The sequence below is a fragment of the Hyperolius riggenbachi genome, chromosome 11, assembly GCF_040937935.1.
Source record: "Hyperolius riggenbachi isolate aHypRig1 chromosome 11, aHypRig1.pri, whole genome shotgun sequence".
In the NCBI taxonomy this organism is placed as follows: domain Eukaryota; kingdom Metazoa; phylum Chordata; class Amphibia; order Anura; family Hyperoliidae; genus Hyperolius; species Hyperolius riggenbachi.
The window spans coordinates 999676-1021990 of record NC_090656.1 but is presented as its reverse complement, the minus strand read 5'-3'; the positions used below and the strand labels follow the sequence as shown (position 1 = coordinate 1021990).

The 22315-nt window shown below is 44.5% G+C and overlaps 1 protein-coding gene across 1 annotated transcript in view; it reads left to right on the top strand.

The window, feature by feature from the left end:
• The window catches only part of MTSS2 (MTSS I-BAR domain containing 2), a 259210-nt gene that overhangs the window by 105373 nt on the left and 131522 nt on the right, over positions 1-22315 (top strand). Inside the window, exon 2 of the mRNA XM_068259913.1 lies at positions 7304-7365. Within this exon, the coding sequence (XP_068116014.1) occupies positions 7304-7365 (62 nt within the window). The remainder of the gene's footprint in view (positions 1-7303; positions 7366-22315) is intronic.

Here is a 22315-nt window from a genome sequence, read left to right as displayed (position 1 = left end):
TACGGACTGGCTTTCCCAACACATCCCACCGATGTCCAATCAGGCTGTCAATCTGTAGAATCCAAAGAAAATGTGATAAACAGGGAAACCCACCTTCCATTGCTCCATGGTCTAGTTCTAACGCTTGGCTGCCTGTTGTAGGCTCTGTTGGCAGTGCACAGGGGGTCGCTGTGGGCAATCTGACTGGGCTGCACCTACAGAGCTGAGAGGCTCCAGACCAGGCCAGAGGGGAAGGTCAAGGAGGTCAGAGGGGTCAGGAATTAGGGTTACGCTCAGTGTTGTACTTACTCACAGAAATAATTGTGCTGTGGAAGGTGGGCACTGAGAACTCCTGTTTGACATTTCCTGGGCCTGGTTTACATCATATTCCGCAATCGCTGACATTGTTTTGTGATTTTGTGCACAATTTTTTTTTATCACCTCCCGGCGCTCACCTGCATGTTAGCTTTTTTTTATACATCGCTTTTCTAAGCGCTTTTGCAGAGTAATTCTGTTTTTTTACTTCCTGACGTCAGTGAACTCTTTGACCCGGAGATGAATAAATACGATGTATTTATTCATGAAAGCCCCGGGGAAATTGCTATACAAAGCGCTTTTTCAAGCATTTTGCGACTTCCCTGTACCTTCCAATAAAGCCAAATCGCCTGAAAATGATACAGGCAGCGCTTTGGGGAGCGGATCGCAAGCAAACCGCTCAGATGTGAACTCTCTCATAGGGAATCATTGCACAAGCGCTTTCAGGGCGATTTTAAAAATCGACGGTGCTTAAAAAAGAACCTGAAAGCCCTCTTAGTGTGAAGAAGCCCTCACAGCAGACAGGGAGCTGGGTGGAGGAAAGTTTATTGTCCAGCCTTTAGCTGGAAGTGTGATAAATTGCCGCAGTGTCAGATTGATGTGCTGCCTTCTCGTTATATTGCATGTATATGATGTCTTATGATGATCTGCCCATCTATGAGAGGCGATAAACATATCCTGATGGTGATTTACACATACAGCTGGACCCCATTACACAGCATTAACCAGCAGATCCCAGTCCTCATCCCCATAAATATGTATATAGGCCATAAAACGGCAGCCATGTGACAGCTTTACCCATAAATCCTCATGTTACCAGGGACTTATGGCCCAGAAAAGAACTGTGAAATATTCCGATGAAAGCGGCAAAGAGGATCCGTCCCCCGTGATAATAGCGCGCAGATGGCGTATATAAGCTGTGTACGCAACAACAAGGTACACACAGCTACATGGGGGACAACAGAAACAGACAGATAGCACCCTACTTACAAATAACTCCAGTAACAAACGTCTCATACTTACAAAGCTGTCCCCTCATGTACAAAATATACTGTTTTTGGCAGGGCTGTGGTGAGTAGCTGGAGTTGGGTGATTTCTGTACCAACTGCACAACCCTGGTTGGTATTACATATTTCTGTTTTTACGTTACAGTATTGTATATATTGTATAAATGAAGTAGTTTAAACAGTCTACCAGTAGTGTAAATTACCAATATTTTATAAGGTAGCACCACCCGGCGCCCAATGCAATACGAACGCGGATAAGCTGTGTTCTCAGAAAAGACTTGACGGCCCCCTTCCCAGCTCCTCTCTGACTACCAAACTACCAAATGTTACCAAAGTGATACTGCAAATACCAGTTGCCTGGCAGCCCTGCTGGTCTATTCCGTAGTGCAGTAGTGTCTGAATCACACGCCTGGAACAGGCATCCAGTCACACTTCAGTCAGAACAAACGTCTCATCTGAATGCTCATTCAGGGTCTGTGGCGAAGGCTGGAAACACACTAGACGGCGTGTGAAAGGTTGCGGTTTGCAGAATATGTGCTTGTGCGTATTACGTGCGTTTTGAGTGTGTTTGTGTTTTGCACATGCGTTTTGTGTTTTAATGCGTTTGCGTTTTGCACATATAAATCGCAAGTTTGTTTCGTATGTGTTTTATGCGAATCGCTAGGAAGTTAAGAGAAAGCAGAAATACATCATCAGACTTGGTTTTAACGCATTAAAAAAAAACAAAAAAAAAACACATACAAAATGCAATAAAACTCTGTACCTCTGCGTCACCACTGACATACATTACATACTGACATACATTACATACTGACGTACATTACATGCTGACGTACATTACATGCTGACATACATTACATACTGACATACATTACATACTGACATACATTACATACTGACATACATTACATACTGACGTACATTACATGCTGACGTACATTACATGCTGACATACATTACATACTGACATACATTACATACTGACATACATTACATACTGACATACATTACATGCTGACATACATTACATACTGACATACATTACATACTGACATACATTACATGCTGACATACATTACATGCTGACATACATTACATACTGACATACATTACATGCTGACATACATTACATGCTGACATACATTACATACTGACATACATTACATACTGACATACATTACATACTGACGTACATTACATACTGACATACATTACATACTGACATACATTACATACTGACATACATTACATACTGACATACATTACATACTGACATACATTACATGCTGACGTACATTACATGCTGACATACATTACATGCTGACATACATTACATACTGACATACATTACATACTGACATACATTACATACTGACATACATTACATACTGACATACATTACATGCTGACATACATTACATGCTGACATACATTACATACTGACATACATTACATACTGACATACATTACATACTGACATACATTACATGCTGACATACATTACATGCTGACATACATTACATGCTGACATACATTACATGCTGACATACATTACATGCTGACATACATTACATGCTGACATACATTACATGCTGACATACATTACATACTGACATACATTACATGCTGACATACATTACATACTGACATACATTACATACTGACATACATTACATACTGACATACATTACATACTGACATACATTACATGCTGACATACATTACATGCTGACATACATTACATACTGACATACATTACATACTGACATACATTACATGCTGACATACATTACATACTGACATACATTACATACTGACATACATTACATACTGACATACATTACATACTGACATACATTACATACTGACATACATTACATGCTGACATACATTACATACTGACATACATTACATGCTGACATACATTACATACTGACATACATTACATACTGACATACATTACATACTGACATACATTACATGCTGACATACATTACATACTGACATACATTACATACTGACATACATTACATGCTGACATACATTACATGCTGACATACATTACATGCTGACATACATTACATGCTGACATACATTACATGCTGACATACATTACATGCTGACATACATTACATGCTGACATACATTACATGCTGACATACATTACATACTGACATACATTACATGCTGACATACATTACATGCTGACATACATTACATACTGACATACATTACATGCTGACATACATTACATACTGACATACATTACATGCTGACATACATTACATGCTGACATACATTACATACTGACATACATTACATGCTGACATACATTACATACTGACATACATTACATACTGACATACATTACATACTGACATACATTACATACTGACATACATTACATGCTGACATACATTACATACTGACATACATTACATACTGACATACATTACATACTGACATACATTACATACTGACATACATTACATACTGACATACATTACATACTGACGTACATTACATACTGACGTACATTACATACTGACATACATTACATACTGACATACATTACATGCTGACATACATTACATGCTGACATACATTACATGCTGACATACATTACATACTGACATACATTACATGCTGACATACATTACATGCTGACATACATTACATGCTGACATACATTACATACTGACATACATTACATACTGACATACATTACATGCTGACATACATTACATACTGACATACATTACATACTGACATACATTACATGCTGACATACATTACATACTGACATACATTACATGCTGACATACATTACATACTGACATACATTACATACTGACATACATTACATGCTGACATACATTACATGCTGACATACATTACATGCTGACATACATTACATACTGACATACATTACATACTGACATACATTACATGCTGACATACATTACATGCTGACATACATTACATGCTGACATACATTACATGCTGACATACATTACATACTGACATACATTACATGCGTTTTGGAAAAATATGCAGCAAGTTCAGCGTTTTCAAAAATGCGCATTGCAGAACGCAAACATGCGTTTTTTCGTGCGTCCCATTGACTTGCATTATGTACGTTAACGCCAGCGTTTCTGCCTGGTGTGCTCCTACCCTCAGGGCTCTTTCACACCGGGGCAGTGCCCCCCCTCTGCCGGGGCAATGAAAGTCTATGGAGACTACCATACTGCCGCGTTACGGTGCGACGGTAGTGACGTTTTCGCTGCATCCCCGATGCTGGTCCAGAACTCTATAACTGTGCGGCTTCTCTGTCGAGTTGCGGCGATCTGCGTTGGCCCAGAAGTCATGTTAGTCTATGGTGACGCGGGGTAATTTAAAAAAAGACTGACCAGACATTGTGGCGCGGAAGCGTGTTTTTACAATATGCTTCCATGCGCTTCGGCATACCCCCAAGCAGGAAGTGACCACAAGCAGGGCTGTGGAGTCGGTCCAAAAATCTACCGACTCCGACTCCTCAGTTTAGGATTCCACCGACTCCGACTCCTCTAATTTGCATATTACAATTTTGTTGATTAAAAGTATGTAACATGAAATTCGTCTCTTAACTGCCAACGCTTAGGAATTTTACAAGACAACTGAAGTGAGAAGGATATGTAGACTACTATATTTATTCCCTTTAGACTAAAACTAGTCCTTGGTAAGAGTACTTGTAAAAGGTACAAACCGGAACAAAGAACATCTATCAGGCCCTAGGCAATGTAAGTGTGGGTACATGTAAGAATGATGTGCAGGTACTCTGCAGGGGAATGAGGAGATTGTAAACAGACAACACCTCTGTGTTCAATGTGCACAGCATTCTCAGTGGATTCCCTGCAGCTCTGTGGGGAGTGCATATGTAGAGTATAGTACTACTGTGTAACAAAGTAAACCTGAGACAGATGAAATTAAAGTTTTATACATACCTGAGGCTTCCTCCAGCCGCCTTCAGGATAATCAGTCCCTCGTTGTCCTCCTCCACCACCTGGATCTTCTGCTATGAGTCCAGGTACTTGAGCCAGTCAGGCGTAGTGCGCATGCACACACTCTGCCGCCAGGAGCATACTACACCTGTGCAGCACTATTGCGCAGGTGCAGAATGTTCCTGGCTGTGGGAGCGGCATGCGGCCGGACAGCGCTGACTGGCTGAATTACCAGGACTCATAGCAGAAGATCCGGGTGGTGGAGGACAGCGAGGGACTGATTAGTCTGAAGGGGGCTGGAGGAAGCCCCAGGTATGTATAAAACGTTACTTTTCATCCGTCTCAGGTACCCTTTAATTTGTAGTCACCAAACCAAATTTTAACAACATATCACATTATTTGATTTCATCAGCAAAGGGAGTGCATACATTTGCATAAATCAGCATCAATGCAGAATTATTTCCATCTCATTGACCATCTCTATTAGTGACACAGCTACACATCAGGCTTTATTCTTACAGCATAGATGTTATTTAGTATATATAAGAGATTCCTGTGTACACATCATATATACAGTCACAATCAGATGTGTATATCTGACCTTAAAAATACGGGGACTGCTTTATTGAAGCAGCACAAGTAACTCATTTTGATTGGTTTATTTCATTTTTGTGGACTAAGCACAGCTATTACTGTATATATACTGTATATATACATTATTTTTAATGACTATTATCTGAGAAATAGAACATTTTATCATATTTTCTATTTTAATTACAGTTACAAATTCATTAGGAGTCGGAGTCGGTGCATTTTTTCCCGACTCCGACTCCAGGCACCCAAAATTGCCCGACTCCACGACTCCGACTCCACGACTCCGACTAAACAGCCCTGACCACAAGCATGCATCATTTCCTGCTTGGCCCAATGCCAGATGGTAATACTGCGTAGTAGCAACAAGGACATACATGTGTCAGCTCCCATATTGCTCTCACCTCCGGTTCCCTTAAAGGGATTATTCAAAGCCGATGGTGAGTGAGGGGATGCTTTTCTCCTAAGCTTTCTCCTAGGTAATATCTTCACATGTACAGTAATTCATAAAATGTCTTTTAAGCCACCAAGAAAATACTCAGAATATTTCTGGTATTACTTTCTCACCTACGTAGTGGTATTTTTTCTCAATTGCAGAGAGCTGAAAGTTATTTTAACCACTTGCCGACCGCACGCTTATACCGTGCGTCGGCAAAGTGGCAGCTGCAGGACCAGCGACGCAGTACTGCGTTGCCAACTGCAGGCTGATTAATCAGGAAGCAGCCGCTCGCGCGAGCGGCTGCTTCCTGTCAATTCACGGCGGGGGGCTCCGTGAATAGCCTGCGGGCCGCCGATGGCGGCTCGCAGGCTAAATGTAAACACAAGCGGAAATAATCCGCTTTGTTTACATTGTACGGCGCTGCTGCGCAGCCACGCCGTAAGGCAGATCGGCGATCCCCGGCCAATCAGCGGCCGGGGATCGCCGCTGTGTGACAGAGGACGTCCTGTCACTGGCTGCACAGGACGGATAGCGTACTGTGCAGCCCCGATCACCGAAGGGAGAGGTAGGAGAGGGAGGGGGGAATTTCGCCACGGAGGGGGGCTTTGAGGTGCCCCCCCTGCAACTAGCCTGCCCACCAGAGCGATCAGACCCCCCCTGCACACCATCCCCATAGGGGGGAAAAAAGGGGGGCAATCTGATCGCTCTGCCTGCTACATGATCTGTGCTGGGGGCTGCAGAGCCCACCCAGCACAGATCACTAAAAATAGCGCTGGTCCTTAAGGGGGGGTAAAGGCTGGGTCATCAAGTGGTTAAACAGAAGATGAAAATGTTCTTCTTGGAGAAAACTTAGGAGAAAAAATGAATTGAATATAGACCAATGTGTTTTGAAATGAATTACTAGAGCTGATATAACTGAGGGAAATCTTTTATTTAATGCTTTGTGGAATCCTTTAAATAGGTCTTCATTCTCATCTTGTCTTCCCTTACAGAGCTCCTATCCCATCTGGGAGGATTTCAGCTCAAAGGCCACAAAACTTCACTCCCAGCTCAGGTGAGTTCCTTCTACTGTGTCATAAGGATGTATAGACAGCAGTGTGTGCACCGTGTCATAAGGATGTATAGACAGCAGTGTGTGCACCATGTCATAAGGATGTATAGACAGCAGTGTGTGCACCATGTCATAAGGATGTATAGACAGTAGTGTGTGCAGAGCCCATAGAGTTCTGTGTACCATATCATAAGGATGTATAAACAGCAGTGTGTGCAGAGCCCATAGAGTTCCATGTACCGGGTCATAAGGATGTATAGACAGCAGTGTGTGCAGAGCCCATAGAGTTCCTTGTACCGGGTCATAAGGATGTATAGACAGCAGTGTGTGCCCCATGCCATAAGGGTGTATAGACTGCAGTGTGTGCACCATGTCATAAGGATGTATAGACAGCAGTGTGTGCACCATGTCATAAGGATGTATAGACAGCAGTGTGTGCAGAGCCCATAGAGTTCTGTGTACCATATCATAAGGATGTATAGACAGCAGTGTGTGCAGAACCCACAGAGTTCCTTGTACCATGTCATAAGGATGTATAGACAGCAGTGTGTGCACCATGTCATAAGGATGTATCGACAGCAATGTGTGCAGAGCCCACAGAGTCCCTTGTACCCTATCATAAGGATGTATAGACAGCAGTGTGTGCAGAGCCCATAGAGTTCCTTGTACCGGGTCATAAGGATGTATAGACAGCAGTGTGTGCAGAGCCCACAGAGTTCCTTGTACCGGGTCATAAGGATGTATAGACAGCAGTGTGTGCAGAGCCCACAGAGTTCCTTGTACCGGGTCATAAGGATGTATAGACAGCAGTGTGTGCAGAGCCCACAGAGTCCCTTGTATCATATCATAAGGATGTATAGACAGCAGTGTGTGCACCATGTCATAAGGATGTATAGACAGCAGTGTGTGCAGAGTCCACAGAGTTCCTTGTACCATGTCATAAGGATGTATAGACAGCAGTGTGTGCACCATGTCAAAAGGATGTAAAGACAGCAGTGTGTGCAGAGCCCATAGAGTTCCTTGTACCGGGTCATAAGGATGTATAGACAGCAGTGTGTGCAGAGCCCACAGAGTTCCTTGTACCGGGTCATAAGGATGTATAGACAGCAGTGTGTGCAGAGCCCACAGAGTTCCTTGTACCATATCATAAGGATGTATAGACAGCAGTGTGTGCACCATGTCATAAGGATGTATAGACAGCAGTGTGTGTAGAGTCCACAGATTTCCTTGTACCATGTCATAAGGATGTATAGACAGCAGTGTGTGCAGAGCCCTCAGAGTCCCTTGTACCATGTCATAAGGATGTATAGACAGCAGTGTGTGCACCATGTCATAAGGATGTGTAGACAGCAGTGTGTGCAGAGCCCACAGAGTCCCTTGTACCATGTCATAAGGATGTATAGATAGCAGTGTGTGCAGAGCCCACAGAGTTCCTTGTACCATGTCATAAGGATGTATAGATAGCAGTGTGTGCAGAGCCCACAGAGTTCCTTGTACCATGTCATAAGGATGTATTGACAGCAGTGTGTGCAGAGCCCATAGAGTTCCTTGTACCATGTCATAAGAATGTATAGACAGCAGTGTGTGCAGAGCCCATAGAGTTCCTTGTACCATGTCATATTAATGTATAGACAGCAGTGTGTGCAGAGCCCACAGAGTCCCTTGTACCATGTCATAAGAATGTATAGACAGCAGTGTGTGCAGAGCCCATAGAGTTCCTTGTACCAGGTCATAAGAATGTATAGACAGCAGTGTGTGCAGAGCCCATAGAGTTCCTTGTACCATGTCATATTAATGTATAGACAGCAGTGTGTGCAGAGCCCACAGAGTCCCTTGTACCATGTCATAAGGATGTATAGACAGCAGTGTGCGCAGAGCCCATAGAGTTCCTTGTACCATGTCATAAGGATGTATAGACAGCAGTGTGCGCAGAACCCACAGAGTTCCTTGTACCATGTCATAAGGATGTATAGACAGCAGTGTGTGTACCATGTCATAAGGATGTATAGACAGCAGTGTGTGCAGAGCCCATAGAGTTCCTTGTACCATGTCATAAGGATGTATAGACAGCAGTGTGTGCAGAGCCCATAGAGTTCCTTGTACCAGGTCATAAGAATGTATAGACAGCAGTGTGTGCAGAGCCCATAGAGTTCCTTGTACCATGTCATATTAATGTATAGACAGCAGTGTGTGCAGAGCCCACAGAGTCCCTTGTACCATGTCATAAGAATGTATAGACAGCAGTGTGTGCAGAGCCCATAGAGTTCCTTGTACCATGTCATAAGGATGTATAGACAGCAGTGTGTGCAGAGTCCACAGAGTTCCTTGTACCATGTCATAAGGATGTATAGACAGCAGTGTGCGCAGAGCCCATAGAGTTCCTTGTACCATGTCATAAGGATGTATAGACAGCAGTGTTTGCAGAGCCCACAGAGTTCCTCGTACCATGTCATAAGGATGTATAGACAGCAGTGTGCGCAGAGCCCATAGAGTTCCTTGTACCATGTCATAAGGATGTATAGACAGCAGTGTGTGCACCATGTCATAAGGATGTATAGACAGTAATGTGTGCAGAGCCCACAGAGTTCCTCGTACCATGTTATAAGGATGTATAGACAGCAGTGTGTGCACCGTGTCATAAGGATGTATAGACAGCAGTGTGTGTACCATGTCATAAGGATGTATAGACAGCAGTGTGCGCAGAACCCACAGAGTTCCTCGTACCATGTCATAAGGATGTATAGACAGCAGTGTGTGTACCATGTCATAAGGATGTATAGACAGCAGTGTGTGTACCATGTCATCAGGATGTATAGACAGCAGTGTGTGTACCATGTCATCAGGATGTATAGACAGCAGTGTGTGTACCATGTCATAAGGATGTATAGACAGCAGTGTGTGTACCATGTCATAAGGATGTATAGACAGTAATGTGTGCAGAGCCCACAGAGTTCCTTGTACCATATCATAAGGATGTATAGACAGCAGTGTGCGCAAAGCCCATAGAGTTCTGTGCACCATGTCATAAGGATGTATAGACAGCAGTGTGCGCAGAACCCACAGAGTTCCTTGTACCATGTCATAAGGATGTATAGACAGCAGTGTGTGTACCATGTCATAAGGATGTATAGACAGCAGTGTGTGTACCATGTCATAAGGATGTATAGACAGCAGTGTGTGTACCGTGTCATAAGGATGTATAGACAGCAGTGTGTGCAGAGCCCACAGAGTTCCTTGTACCATGTCATAAGGATGTATAGACAGCAGTGTGTGCACCATGTCATAAGGATGTATAGACAGCAGTGTGTGCACCATGTCATAAGGATGTATAGACAGCAGTGTGTGCAGAGCCCACAGAGTTCCTTGTACCATGCCATAAGGATGTATAGACAGCAGTGTGCGCAGAACCCACAGAGTTCCTTGTACCATATCATAAGGATGTATAGACAGCAGTGTGTGTACCATGTCATAAGGATGTATAGACAGCAGTGTGTGTACCATGTCATAAGGATGTATAGACAGCAGTGTGTGTACCATGTCATAAGGATGTATAGACAGCAGTGTGTGCAGAGCCCACAGAGTTCCTTGTACCATGTCATAAGGATGTATAGACAGCAGTGTGTGCACCATGTCATAAGGATGTATAGACAGCAGTGTGTGCAGAGCCCACAGAGTTCCTCGTACCATATCATAAGGATGTATAGACAGCAGTGTGTGCAGAGCCCACAGAGTCCCTTGTACCATGTCATAAGGATGTATAGACAGCAGTGTGCGCAGAGCCCACAGAGTCCCTTGTACCGTGTCATAAGGATGTATAGACAGCAGTGTGCGCAGAACCCACAGAGTTCCTTGTACCATATCATAAGGATGTATAGACAGCAGTGGGTGTACCATGTCATAAGGATGTATAGACAGCAGTGTGTGTACCATGTCATAAGGATGTATAGACAGCAGTGTGTGTACCATGTCATAAGGATGTATAGACAGCAGTGTGTGCAGAGCCCACAGAGTTCCTTGTACCATGTCATAAGGATGTATAGACAGCAGTGTGTGCACCATGTCATAAGGATGTATAGACAGCAGTGTGTGCAGAGCCCACAGAGTTCCTCGTACCATATCATAAGGATGTATAGACAGCAGTGTGTGCAGAGCCCACAGAGTCCCTTGTACCGTGTCATAAGGATGTATAGACAGCAGTGTGTGCAGAGCCCACAGAGTTCCTTGTACAGTGTCATAAGGATGTATAGACAGCAGTGTGTGCAGAGCCCACAGAGTCCCTTGTACCGTGTCATAAGGATGTATAGACAGCAGTGTGTGCAGAGCCCACAGAGTTCCTCGTACCATGTCATTAGGATGTATAGACAGCAGTGTGTGTACCATGTCATAAGGATGTATAGACAGTAATGTGTGCAGAGCCCACAGAGTTCCTCGTACCATGTGTCGCAGGAGCCCTAGTGGTCAGGCCGCACATTGCCTTCTAATCGGTTTCAGCACACAGACCATGCAAGCTGCAGTCGCGATCTCTGCGCAGAACTGACAGAAATTTGGGCAGCAGCCCGACCAGAAGGGAGCCTGTGAGGTTACGGTAATTACAACTTACGCACTATCTCAGGGTATCTGCCACCACCACTGGTATGGGCCAGTGGACCCGACTGACTGACTTTTTCTCGACCTGCAAATAAAAACGGTTAAACACACTCTATTCTGTCCGGCTAGTAACAACAGTAGCGTCTCTTCAGAAGTCTGGTTCAGTTTCTGTGTCTGCTGAATAATAGGGTAGCGGAGCAGTGAATGACTTTGGTAAAGTCTTTATTCACGGCAATATAAATAATTAATATATACAGACAATTATTAAAATCAACGATTATTGAAACAGTAATAGCCAGTATGAAAAATAAAATAAGGGAGAAAAAATACTTAGTTTCATGGAAAATGGCCTTTTGTGGGAAGAATCATAAAGTCCTTTGTTTCAAGTCCAAGCAAAATGGCCACCACTTGTTCCTCACGGTGGCCGTGCGTTCATGAAGGTGGAAAATGGAGGAATGAGGGGAGGGCCCCTCGTAGATACTTTTGATGAAGCTGGTTTGGGGGTGTGGCAATGCCGGCCCCCTTTGAATTACCAACCAATGACAGTTCATTTCCTCTGAGAGATTTTAGGTTTTAAACTTACAAACTGCCGTAATTCACAAACGATACACGTCATATTTAGGGGGATAACAGATTCATACTTGACGGAAAATACAGATTAATATGACATCAGACATGGCTAGTGCAGTGGACCCAGTTCTTGAGAAGGGTCATACCTCAATAACCGGACGGGCTATCGCGATAAATTTCATATCAGCACGATGGCCAGATTTTACTGAATAAGGCTATATGAATTTTATAGCTGTGCGATGTACAGTCGCCATATAATCAACAAGAAACCATACATCACATAACTTCAGGTCTGCCCTGGTCTGTGCCGGACAGTCTGGCTTCCTCAGGGCCCCCCTGGGGAGTCAGCTTCCTAGCTCTTTTCATGGAGCCATCTGCTGTAGGGGAAATGAGCTGGTCCCTGCAGGGAATCTGCCAGGTGGGACATTCCTGAGGATGGGGGGAGGCATTCCTGAGGGGAATGCTTTGCTCACAGGGGAACAGATCTCTGGTTTTAAAAAACACAAAGAAGTTGTTTTCTGATCGCTTGCACGACTGCACCGATCTGACAGGGAGCGATCAGGAAATCGACTGTGAATTCTCTAGATTCACCTGCGTTTCTCACGGCTGTTCCGTGACACCATGTCATAAGGATGTATAGACAGCAATAGGTGCACCGTGTCATAAGGATGTATAGACAGCAGTGTGTGCACCGTGTCATAAGGATGTATAGACAGCAGTGGGTGCACCGTGTCATAAGGATGTGTAGACAGCAGTGTGTGCACCGTGTCATAAGGATGTATAGACAGCAGTGTGTGCACCGTGTCATAAGGATGTGTAGACAGCAGTGTGTGCACCGTGTCATAAGGATGTATAGACAGCAGTGTGTGCACCGTGTCATAAGGATGTATAGACAGCAGTGTGTGCGCCGTGTCATAAGGATGTATAGACAGCAGTGTGTGCACCATGTGGCTGGATGGTGTGATGGTTAAGAGCTCTGCCTCTGACATGGGAGACCGGGGTTCGAACTTCGGCTCTGCCTGTTCAGTAAGCCAGTAATTCAGTAAGGAGTTCATTGGGCAAGACTCCCTAACACTGCTACTGCCTACTGAGTGCGCTCTAATGGCTGCCTCGCAAGCGCTTTGAGTCCGCCAGGAGAAAGGCGCTATACAAATATTGCCATTATTATTATTGCCATTATTATGCCATAAGGATGTATAGACAGCAGTGTGTGCCCCATGTCATAAGAATGTATAGACAGCAGTGTGTGCACCATGTCATAAGAATATATAGACAGCAGTGTGTGTACCATGTCATAAGAATGTATAGACAGCAGTGTGTGCACCATGTCATAAGGATGTATAGACAGCAGTGTGTGCACCATGTCATAAGAATATATAGACAGCAGTGTGTGCACCATGTCATAAGAATGTATAGACAGCAGTGTGTGCACCATGTCATAAGAATGTATAGACAGCAGTGTGTGCACCATGTCATAAGGATGTATAGACAGCAGTGTGTGCACCATGTCATAAGGATGTATAGACAGCAGTGTGTGCACCATGTCATAAGAATGTATAGACAGCAGTGTGTTCTCCATGTCATAAGAATGTATAGACAGCAGTGTGATCACCATGTCATAAGGACGTATAGACAGCAGTGTGTGTACTATGTCATAAGGACGTGCAGACAACAGTGTGTGTACTATGTCATAAGGATGCATAGATAGCAGTGTGTGCAGAACCCACAGAGTTTTGTGTACCATGTCATAAGGAGGTATAGACAGCAGTGTGTGCAGAGCCCACAGAGTTTTGTGTACCATGTCATAAGGATGTATAGACAGCAGTGTGTGCACCATGTCATAAGGATGTATAGACAGCAGAGTGTGTACCATGTCATAAGGATGTATAGACAGCAGTGTGTGTACTATGTCATAAGGATGTATAGACAGCAGTGTGTGCACCATGTCATAAGGATGTATAGACAGCAGTGTGTGCACCATGTCATAAGGATGTATAGACAGCAGTGTGTGCAGAGCCCATAGAGTTCTGTGTACCATATCATAAGGATGTATAGACAGCAGTGTGTGCACCATGTCATAAGGATGTATAGACAGCAGTGTGTGCACCATGTCATAAGGATGTAAAGACAGCAGTGTGTGCACCATGTCATAAGGATGTATAGACAGCAGTGTGTGCACCATGTCATAAGGATGTATAGACAGCAGTGTGTGCACCATGTCATAAGGATGTATAGACAGCAGTGTGTGCACCATGTCATAAGGATGTATAGACAGCAGAGTGTGTACCATGTCATAAGGATGTATAGACAGCAGTGTGTGTACTATGTCATAAGGATGTATAGACAGCAGTGTGTGCACCATGTCATAAGGATGTATAGACAGCAGTGTGTGCACCATGTCATAAGGATGTATAGACAGCAGTGTGTGCAGAGCCCATAGAGTTCTGTGTACCATATCATAAGGATGTATAGACAGCAGTGTGTGCACCATGTCATAAGGATGTATAGACAGCAGTGTGTGCACCATGTCATAAGGATGTATAGACAGCAGTGTGTGCACCATGTCATAAGGATGTATAGACAGCAGTGTGTGCACCATGTCATAAGGATGTATAGACAGCAGAGTGTGTACCATGTCATAAGGATGTATAGACAGCAGTGTGTGTACTATGTCATAAGGATGTATAGACAGCAGTGTGTGCACCATGTCATAAGGATGTATAGACAGCAGTGTGTGCACCATGTCATAAGGATGTATAGACAGCAGTGTGTGCAGAGCCCATAGAGTTCTGTGTACCATATCATAAGGATGTATAGACAGCAGTGTGTGCACCATGTCATAAGGATGTATAGACAGCAGTGTGTGCACCATGTCATAAGGATGTAAAGACAGCAGTGTGTGCACCATGTCATAAGGATGTATAGACAGCAGTGTGTGCACCATGTCATAAGGATGTATAGACAGCAGTGTGTGCACCATGTCATAAGGATGTATAGACAGCAGTGTGTGCACCATGTCATAAGGATGTATAGACAGCAGTGTGTGCACCATGTCATAAGGATGTAAAGACAGCAGTGTGTGCACCATGTCATAAGGATGTATAGACAGCAGTGTGTGCACCATGTCATAAGGATGTATAGACAGCAGTGTGTGCACCATGTCATAAGGATGTATAGACAGCAGTGTGTGTACCATGTCATAAGGGTGTATAGACAGCAGTGTGTGCACCATGTCATAAGGATGTATAGACAGCAGTGTGTGCACCATGTCATAAGGGTGTATAGACAGCAGTGTGTGCACCATGTCATAAGGATGTATAGACAGCAGTGTGTGCACCATGTCATAAGGATGTATAGACAGCAGTGCGTGCAGAGCCCATAGAGTTCTGTGTACCATATCATAATGATGTATAGACAGCAGTGTGTGCACCATGTCATAAGGATGTATAGACAGCAGTGTGTGCACCATGTCATAAGGATGGATAGACAGCAGTGTGTGCACCGTGTCATAAGGATGTAAAGACAGCAGTGTGTGCACCATGTCATAAGGATGTATAGACAGCAGTGTGTGCACCATGTCATAAGGATGTATAGACAGCAGTGTGTGCACCATGTCATAAGGATGTATAGACAGCAGTGTGTGTACCATGTCATAAGGATGTAAAGACAGCAGTGTGTGCACCATGTCATAAGGATGTAAAGACAGCAGTGTGTGCACCATGTCATAAGGATGTATAGACAGCAGTGTGTGCACCATGTCATAAGGATGTATAGACAGCAGTGTGTGCACCATGTCATAAGGATGTATAGACAGCAGTGTGTGCACCATGTCATAAGGATGTATAGACAGCAGTGTGTGTACCATGTCATAAGGATGTATAGACAGCAGTGTGCGCAAAGCCCATAGAGTTCTGTGCACCATGTCATAAGGATGTATAGACAGCAGTGTGCGCAGAACCCACAGAGTTCCTTGTACCATGTCATAAGGATGTATAGACAGCAGTGTGTGTACCATGTCATAAGGATGTATAGACAGCAGTGTGTGTACCATGTCATAAGGATGTATAGACAGCAGTGTGTGCACCGTGTCATAAGGATGTATAGACAGCAGTGTGTGCGCCGTGTCATAAGGATGTATAGACAGCAGTGTGTGCACCATGTGGCTGGATGGTGTGATGGTTAAGAGCTCTGCCTCTGACATGGGAGACCGGGGTTCGAACTTCGGCTCTGCCTGTTCAGTAAGCCAGTAATTCAGTAAGGAGTTCATTGGGCAAGACTCCCTAACACTGCTACTGCCTACTGAGTGCGCTCTAATGGCTGCCTCGCAAGCGCTTTGAGTCCGCCAGGAGAAAGGCGCTATACAAATATTGCCATTATTATTATTGCCATTATTATGCCATAAGGATGTATAGACAGCAGTGTGTGCCCCATGTCATAAGAATGTATAGACAGCAGTGTGTGCACCATGTCATAAGAATATATAGACAGCAGTGTGTGTACCATGTCATAAGAATGTATAGACAGCAGTGTGTGCACCATGTCATAAGAATATATAGACAGCAGTGTGTGCACCATGTCATAAGAATGTATAGACAGCAGTGTGTGCACCATGTCATAAGAATGTATAGACAGCAGTGTGTGCACCATGTCATAAGGATGTATAGACAGCAGTGTGTGCACCATGTCATAAGGATGTATAGACAGCAGTGTGTGCACCATGTCATAAGAATGTATAGACAGCAGTGTGTTCTCCATGTCATAAGAATGTATAGACAGCAGTGTGATCACCATGTCATAAGGACGTATAGACAGCAGTGTGTGTACTATGTCATAAGGACGTGCAGACAACAGTGTGTGTACTATGTCATAAGGATGCATAGATAGCAGTGTGTGCAGAACCCACAGAGTTTTGTGTACCATGTCATAAGGAGGTATAGACAGCAGTGTGTGCAGAGCCCACAGAGTTTTGTGTACCATGTCATAAGGATGTATAGACAGCAGTGTGTGCACCATGTCATAAGGATGTATAGACAGCAGAGTGTGTACCATGTCATAAGGATGTATAGACAGCAGTGTGTGTACTATGTCATAAGGATGTATAGACAGCAGTGTGTGCACCGTGTCATAAGGATGTATAGACAGCAGTGTGTGCACCATGTCATAAGGATGTATAGACAGCAGTGTGTGCACCATGTCATAAGGATGTATAGACAGCAGTGTGTGCACCATGTCATAAGAATGTATAGACAGCAGTGTGTTCTCCATGTCATAAGGATGTATAGACAGCAGTGTGTGCACCATGTCATAAGGATGTATAGACAGCAGTGTGTGCACCATGTCATAAGAATGTATAGACAGCAGTGTGTTCTCCATGTCATAAGGACGTATAGACAGCAGTGTGTGCACCATGTCATAAGGACGTATAGACAGCAGTGTGTGTACTATGTCATAAGGATGCATAGATAGCAGTGTGTGCAGAACCCACAGAGTTTTGTGTACCATGTCATAAGGAGGTATAGATAGTGTGTGCAGAACCCACAGAGTTTTGTGTACCATGTCATAAGGATGTATAGACAGCAGTGTGTGCACCATGTCATAAGGATGTATAGACAGCAGTGTGTGCACCATGTCATAAGGATGTATAGACAGCAGTGTGTGCACCATGTCATAAGGATGTATAGACAGCAGTGTGTGCACCATGTCATAAGGATGTATAGACAGCAGTGTGTGTACCATGTCATAAGGATGTATAGACAGCAGTGTGTGCACCATGTCATAAGGATGGATAGACAGCAGTGTGTGTACCATGACAAAAGGATGTATAGACAGCAGTGTGTGCAGAGCCCACAGAGTCCCTTGTACTATGTCATAAGGATGGATAGACAGCAGTGTGTGCACCATGTCATAAGGATGTATAGACAGCAGTGCGTGCACCATGTCATAAGAATGTATAGACAGCAGTGTGTGCACCATGTCATAAGGATGTATAGACAGCAGTGTGTGCACCATGTCATAAGGATGTATAGACAGCAGTGTGTGCACCATGTCATAAGGATGTATAGACAGCAGTGTGTGCACCATGTCATAAGGATGTATAGACAGCAGTGTGTGCACCATGTCATAAGGATGTATAGACAGCAGTGTGTGCACCATGTCATAAGGATGTATAGACAGCAGTGTGTGTACCATGACAAAAGGATGTATAGACAGCAGTGTGTGCAGAACCCATGCATTTTATTGCTCTAACAGAACTATCTGATCCTGTGATCTTACGTATTGCTGATGGCTATGGGTGGTCAATGAGATGAAAATAATTTAGAGTTGATGCCGTATTATGCAAATTCATGCAGCTGAAAGTGAATTTTCCCTCAGCAGGATTTGATTGGTTGGAGTGGTCCATTTTCAAGCTGTATACATAATTTGCATACTCCTACATCAACTAGAAATTACTTGCATCTCATTGATCTACTGATGGCTTAGCCATCTTGAATATTAGTCTGTACACCTTTCACCACTGGGGCGCCCCGAATGCGGTTATTAAACTGCAGTGGCCCTTTATTTGGCCTGAGGAAGTGGTCTAGATCTCACGAAACGCGTTGCCTGTGCTTAATTTGTTATTTCATTTCTCTACACAAAGTGAGTTGTCCTCGGAGGTAAGCCACCTCATTTTTCTTATTTTTGATTTTAAAGTATTTTTATACAACTTGGGCGCCTCTTTATCATCTTCTTCTGTGCCACACTCCCCCCCCCCCCCCCTTGCTTCTTAGTGAGGGGGGGAAGTCTCGTACACCTGACCCAGGGTGGAATTCCACCACCTCATGGGGATTTAAGTGCAGGATATGTTATACTCGAGAGCGACCGCCTCTAGGATTGCTGGCAGACCTGAGTGGAGTTGGGTCTAAGACACTCCACCTGCCTAAAGCGGTCAGTTGCCCCTCATGCAACCCACCTTTGTGAGTATTCCTTTGTAGAACTCCTCTTTCTATATAATCATCTACTTGTGACATACTGCACAGTTTAGGCTCCCGTTCTCGTGGTGGTTTTTTTCCCACCCAGTATCCTATACTCACCATAGAGGTCTTCACTTCGAGTGGACCTGTGAGTTTAAAAATGAAGACAAAAAAATTAAAATAAATAAATACTCGCTTTCAGTAGGCGAAATTCCAGAGGGTCTCAGGGAGGACGTGGGAAGCATTTTGGGGATTCCCCCACCCAGGTTTTCTCAGGCAGGTAACACACTTGCACAGATTGTTTTCCCCGCAATTCCCAGGTCTCTGTTGTAATGCGTTCTCGATTTCTGCATGCAATTTTTTGCATTCATTCCGTGATTTCTCAGATGTGGAGGAATACATTGTAATTGCACATGTGGGGGCCATGCAGAAAAAAGCTGTGCGATGTTAACATTGCATGTAGAAGACGTGACTGAACGCCATCAATGTGCGTTTCCCAAGCGGGTTTTGTACTTCAATGGCCAGTCCAGCCGTGTGAGTTGCTGCAGCTAATGCGCTCCTTGCATAAAACTCACACTCTTGCTTCAATTGTCAGATATTTTAGATTGCAAGCTCGGTATGGTTCCCGCCCATGTGGCGGTCTTTTATGCATCATTTATATGGAAGGCGTGCCTGGCACTGACAAAGCAGATCTGGTGCCCAACGCTTATACAGTTGTGCTCATAAGTTTACATAACCTGGCAGATTTAATAGAATATGAATAACACAAAAAACTTCTCTCTCTCATGGCCAGTGGTTGGCTGAAACTATTATCAAGAAACTGTGTTTACTCACTTTAAATCCTAATTACTACACAAACCACCCAAATGGCCCTGGTCCAAAGTTTGATGAGGCTTTTCATCTTCTCAGATGGTAAAGCTGCTCCCTGGCAAACAAAAAAACTCCAGTTCCCTTAACCTTCCTGGCGGTAAGCCCGAGCTGAGCTCGGGCTATGCCGCGCAGGAAGATATCTCAGCCCCTGGTGGGGCGATTTGCCCCATTTAAAGTGCTGTGCGCGCAGCTAGCACTTTGCTAGCTGCGCGCACAGCTTGATCGCCGCCGCTCTGCGGCGATCGCCAGCACGCAGCGGGGAAGAGGGCCCCCCCGCCAGAGCCCTGCGCTGCCCGGACCAATGAGTTCCAGGCAGCGCTATGGGCTGGACCGGAGGTGTCTGACGTCAGGACGTTGGCTGACGTCCATGGCGTAATTGCGATCGTCGCCATGGCGACAGGAGAAGACAAACAGGGAAACGCGTTATATATGCGTTCCCCTGTTTGCTATTGATGCCGGCGACGATCGCACTAGAGGGACACATGCGCCCTCTAGTGGTGTTTCATGTAGCTACCACTCTGGTAGCTTTACATGACACAAAAATGGATTTCTGCCTATTTGGCAGAAAAAATGAACCGCCAGGAGGGTTAAAGGGAAGCTAAACTGAGAAGGATATGGATTTTTCCTTTTAAAATAATTGCCTGACTCTCCTGCTGATCCTGTGTCTCTAATACTCTCAGCCACAGCCCCTCAACAAGTTGTGTGATTCAACCACTACTGCAGCCAAAGAGATCAGCAGGACTGCCAGGCAACTGGTATTGTTTAAAAGGAAACATCCATATCCCTCTCAGTTTAGGTTCCCTTTAAAGAGACTCAGCTGTAATATTAAAAAGATTTTATACATATCTGGGGCTTCCTCCAGCCCCATCTGTTCCAATCGATCCAATGCCGCCGTCCTCTGCTGCCCGCAGCGCCAGTACCGGGTTCTATCACTTACTTCAGTCGGCTCCAGGCTATGCGGGAGAAGTGCGCTCTTTGCATATCTCTCCGACTGACGCCAGACTGGCTCCGACTGACGTCAGTGACAGGACCCGATTCCCGAAGCTGCGGGCAGCACAGGACGGTGGCGTTGGATCGATTGGAACAGATGGGGCTGGAGGAAGCCCCAGGTATGTATAAAATCTTTGTAATATTACAGCTCTGGTACACTTGAAATTCTTGGGCTTTCTTGCATGTCTTGTCTGAGGTCTCCCCAGAGTGGCTCGGAGGTCAGAAGACTGGGGTGCCCTCTCCAGAACCTTCATGTTGCTGTTGCCACTATCAGGTGACTTGGCCTTGTGTTTTATTTCAGATGGGGCTGTGATTTGACCATTTCTCTGGTTCTGTAATTCCATGAAAAATTAGGAAGAATAACTCTGCCAGGATATGTAAACTTATGAGCACAACCAGGGCTGTGGAGTCGGAGTTGGAGTCGGAGTTGGAGTCGGGGCAATTTTGGGCACCCGGAGTTGGAGTCGAAGTTGTGGTTTCAGAAACGGAGGAGTCGGAGTCGCATGATTTTTGTACAAAATCCACAGCCCTGTTAAGTATTAGACTAAGGAGTCCGAGTCGAGGAGTCGGAGTCTGAGCAATTTTGGGCACCCGGAGTCGGAGTTGGAGTCGGAGTCGTGGTTTCAGAGACTGAGGAGTCGGAGTTGGAGTCGGAAGATTTTTGTACCGACTCCACAGCCCTGCGCACAACTGTAGCCATCAGAGCTGTGTAGGATCTTCTGTTTTGCACATTGCAATCACTATTTGAAAATGCAGTGCAATGTGATCACAATTTGGCTCTATTTAACAAACACAGTTTTCAGTGCGTTGCGGCGCGATTTTTCATGCAATCATTAAGGTTCATATTGCAATTCTCTAAAAAGGGGAAGGGGTAGATGTTACTCAGGGAAATCGCTAACAACTTTATTTGCTATGCGATTTTCTTGTGCTCCAGTTAGGCCCCTTTTCCATGCAGGGACGGATCTAGAGGGGGGCAGACGGGTCTC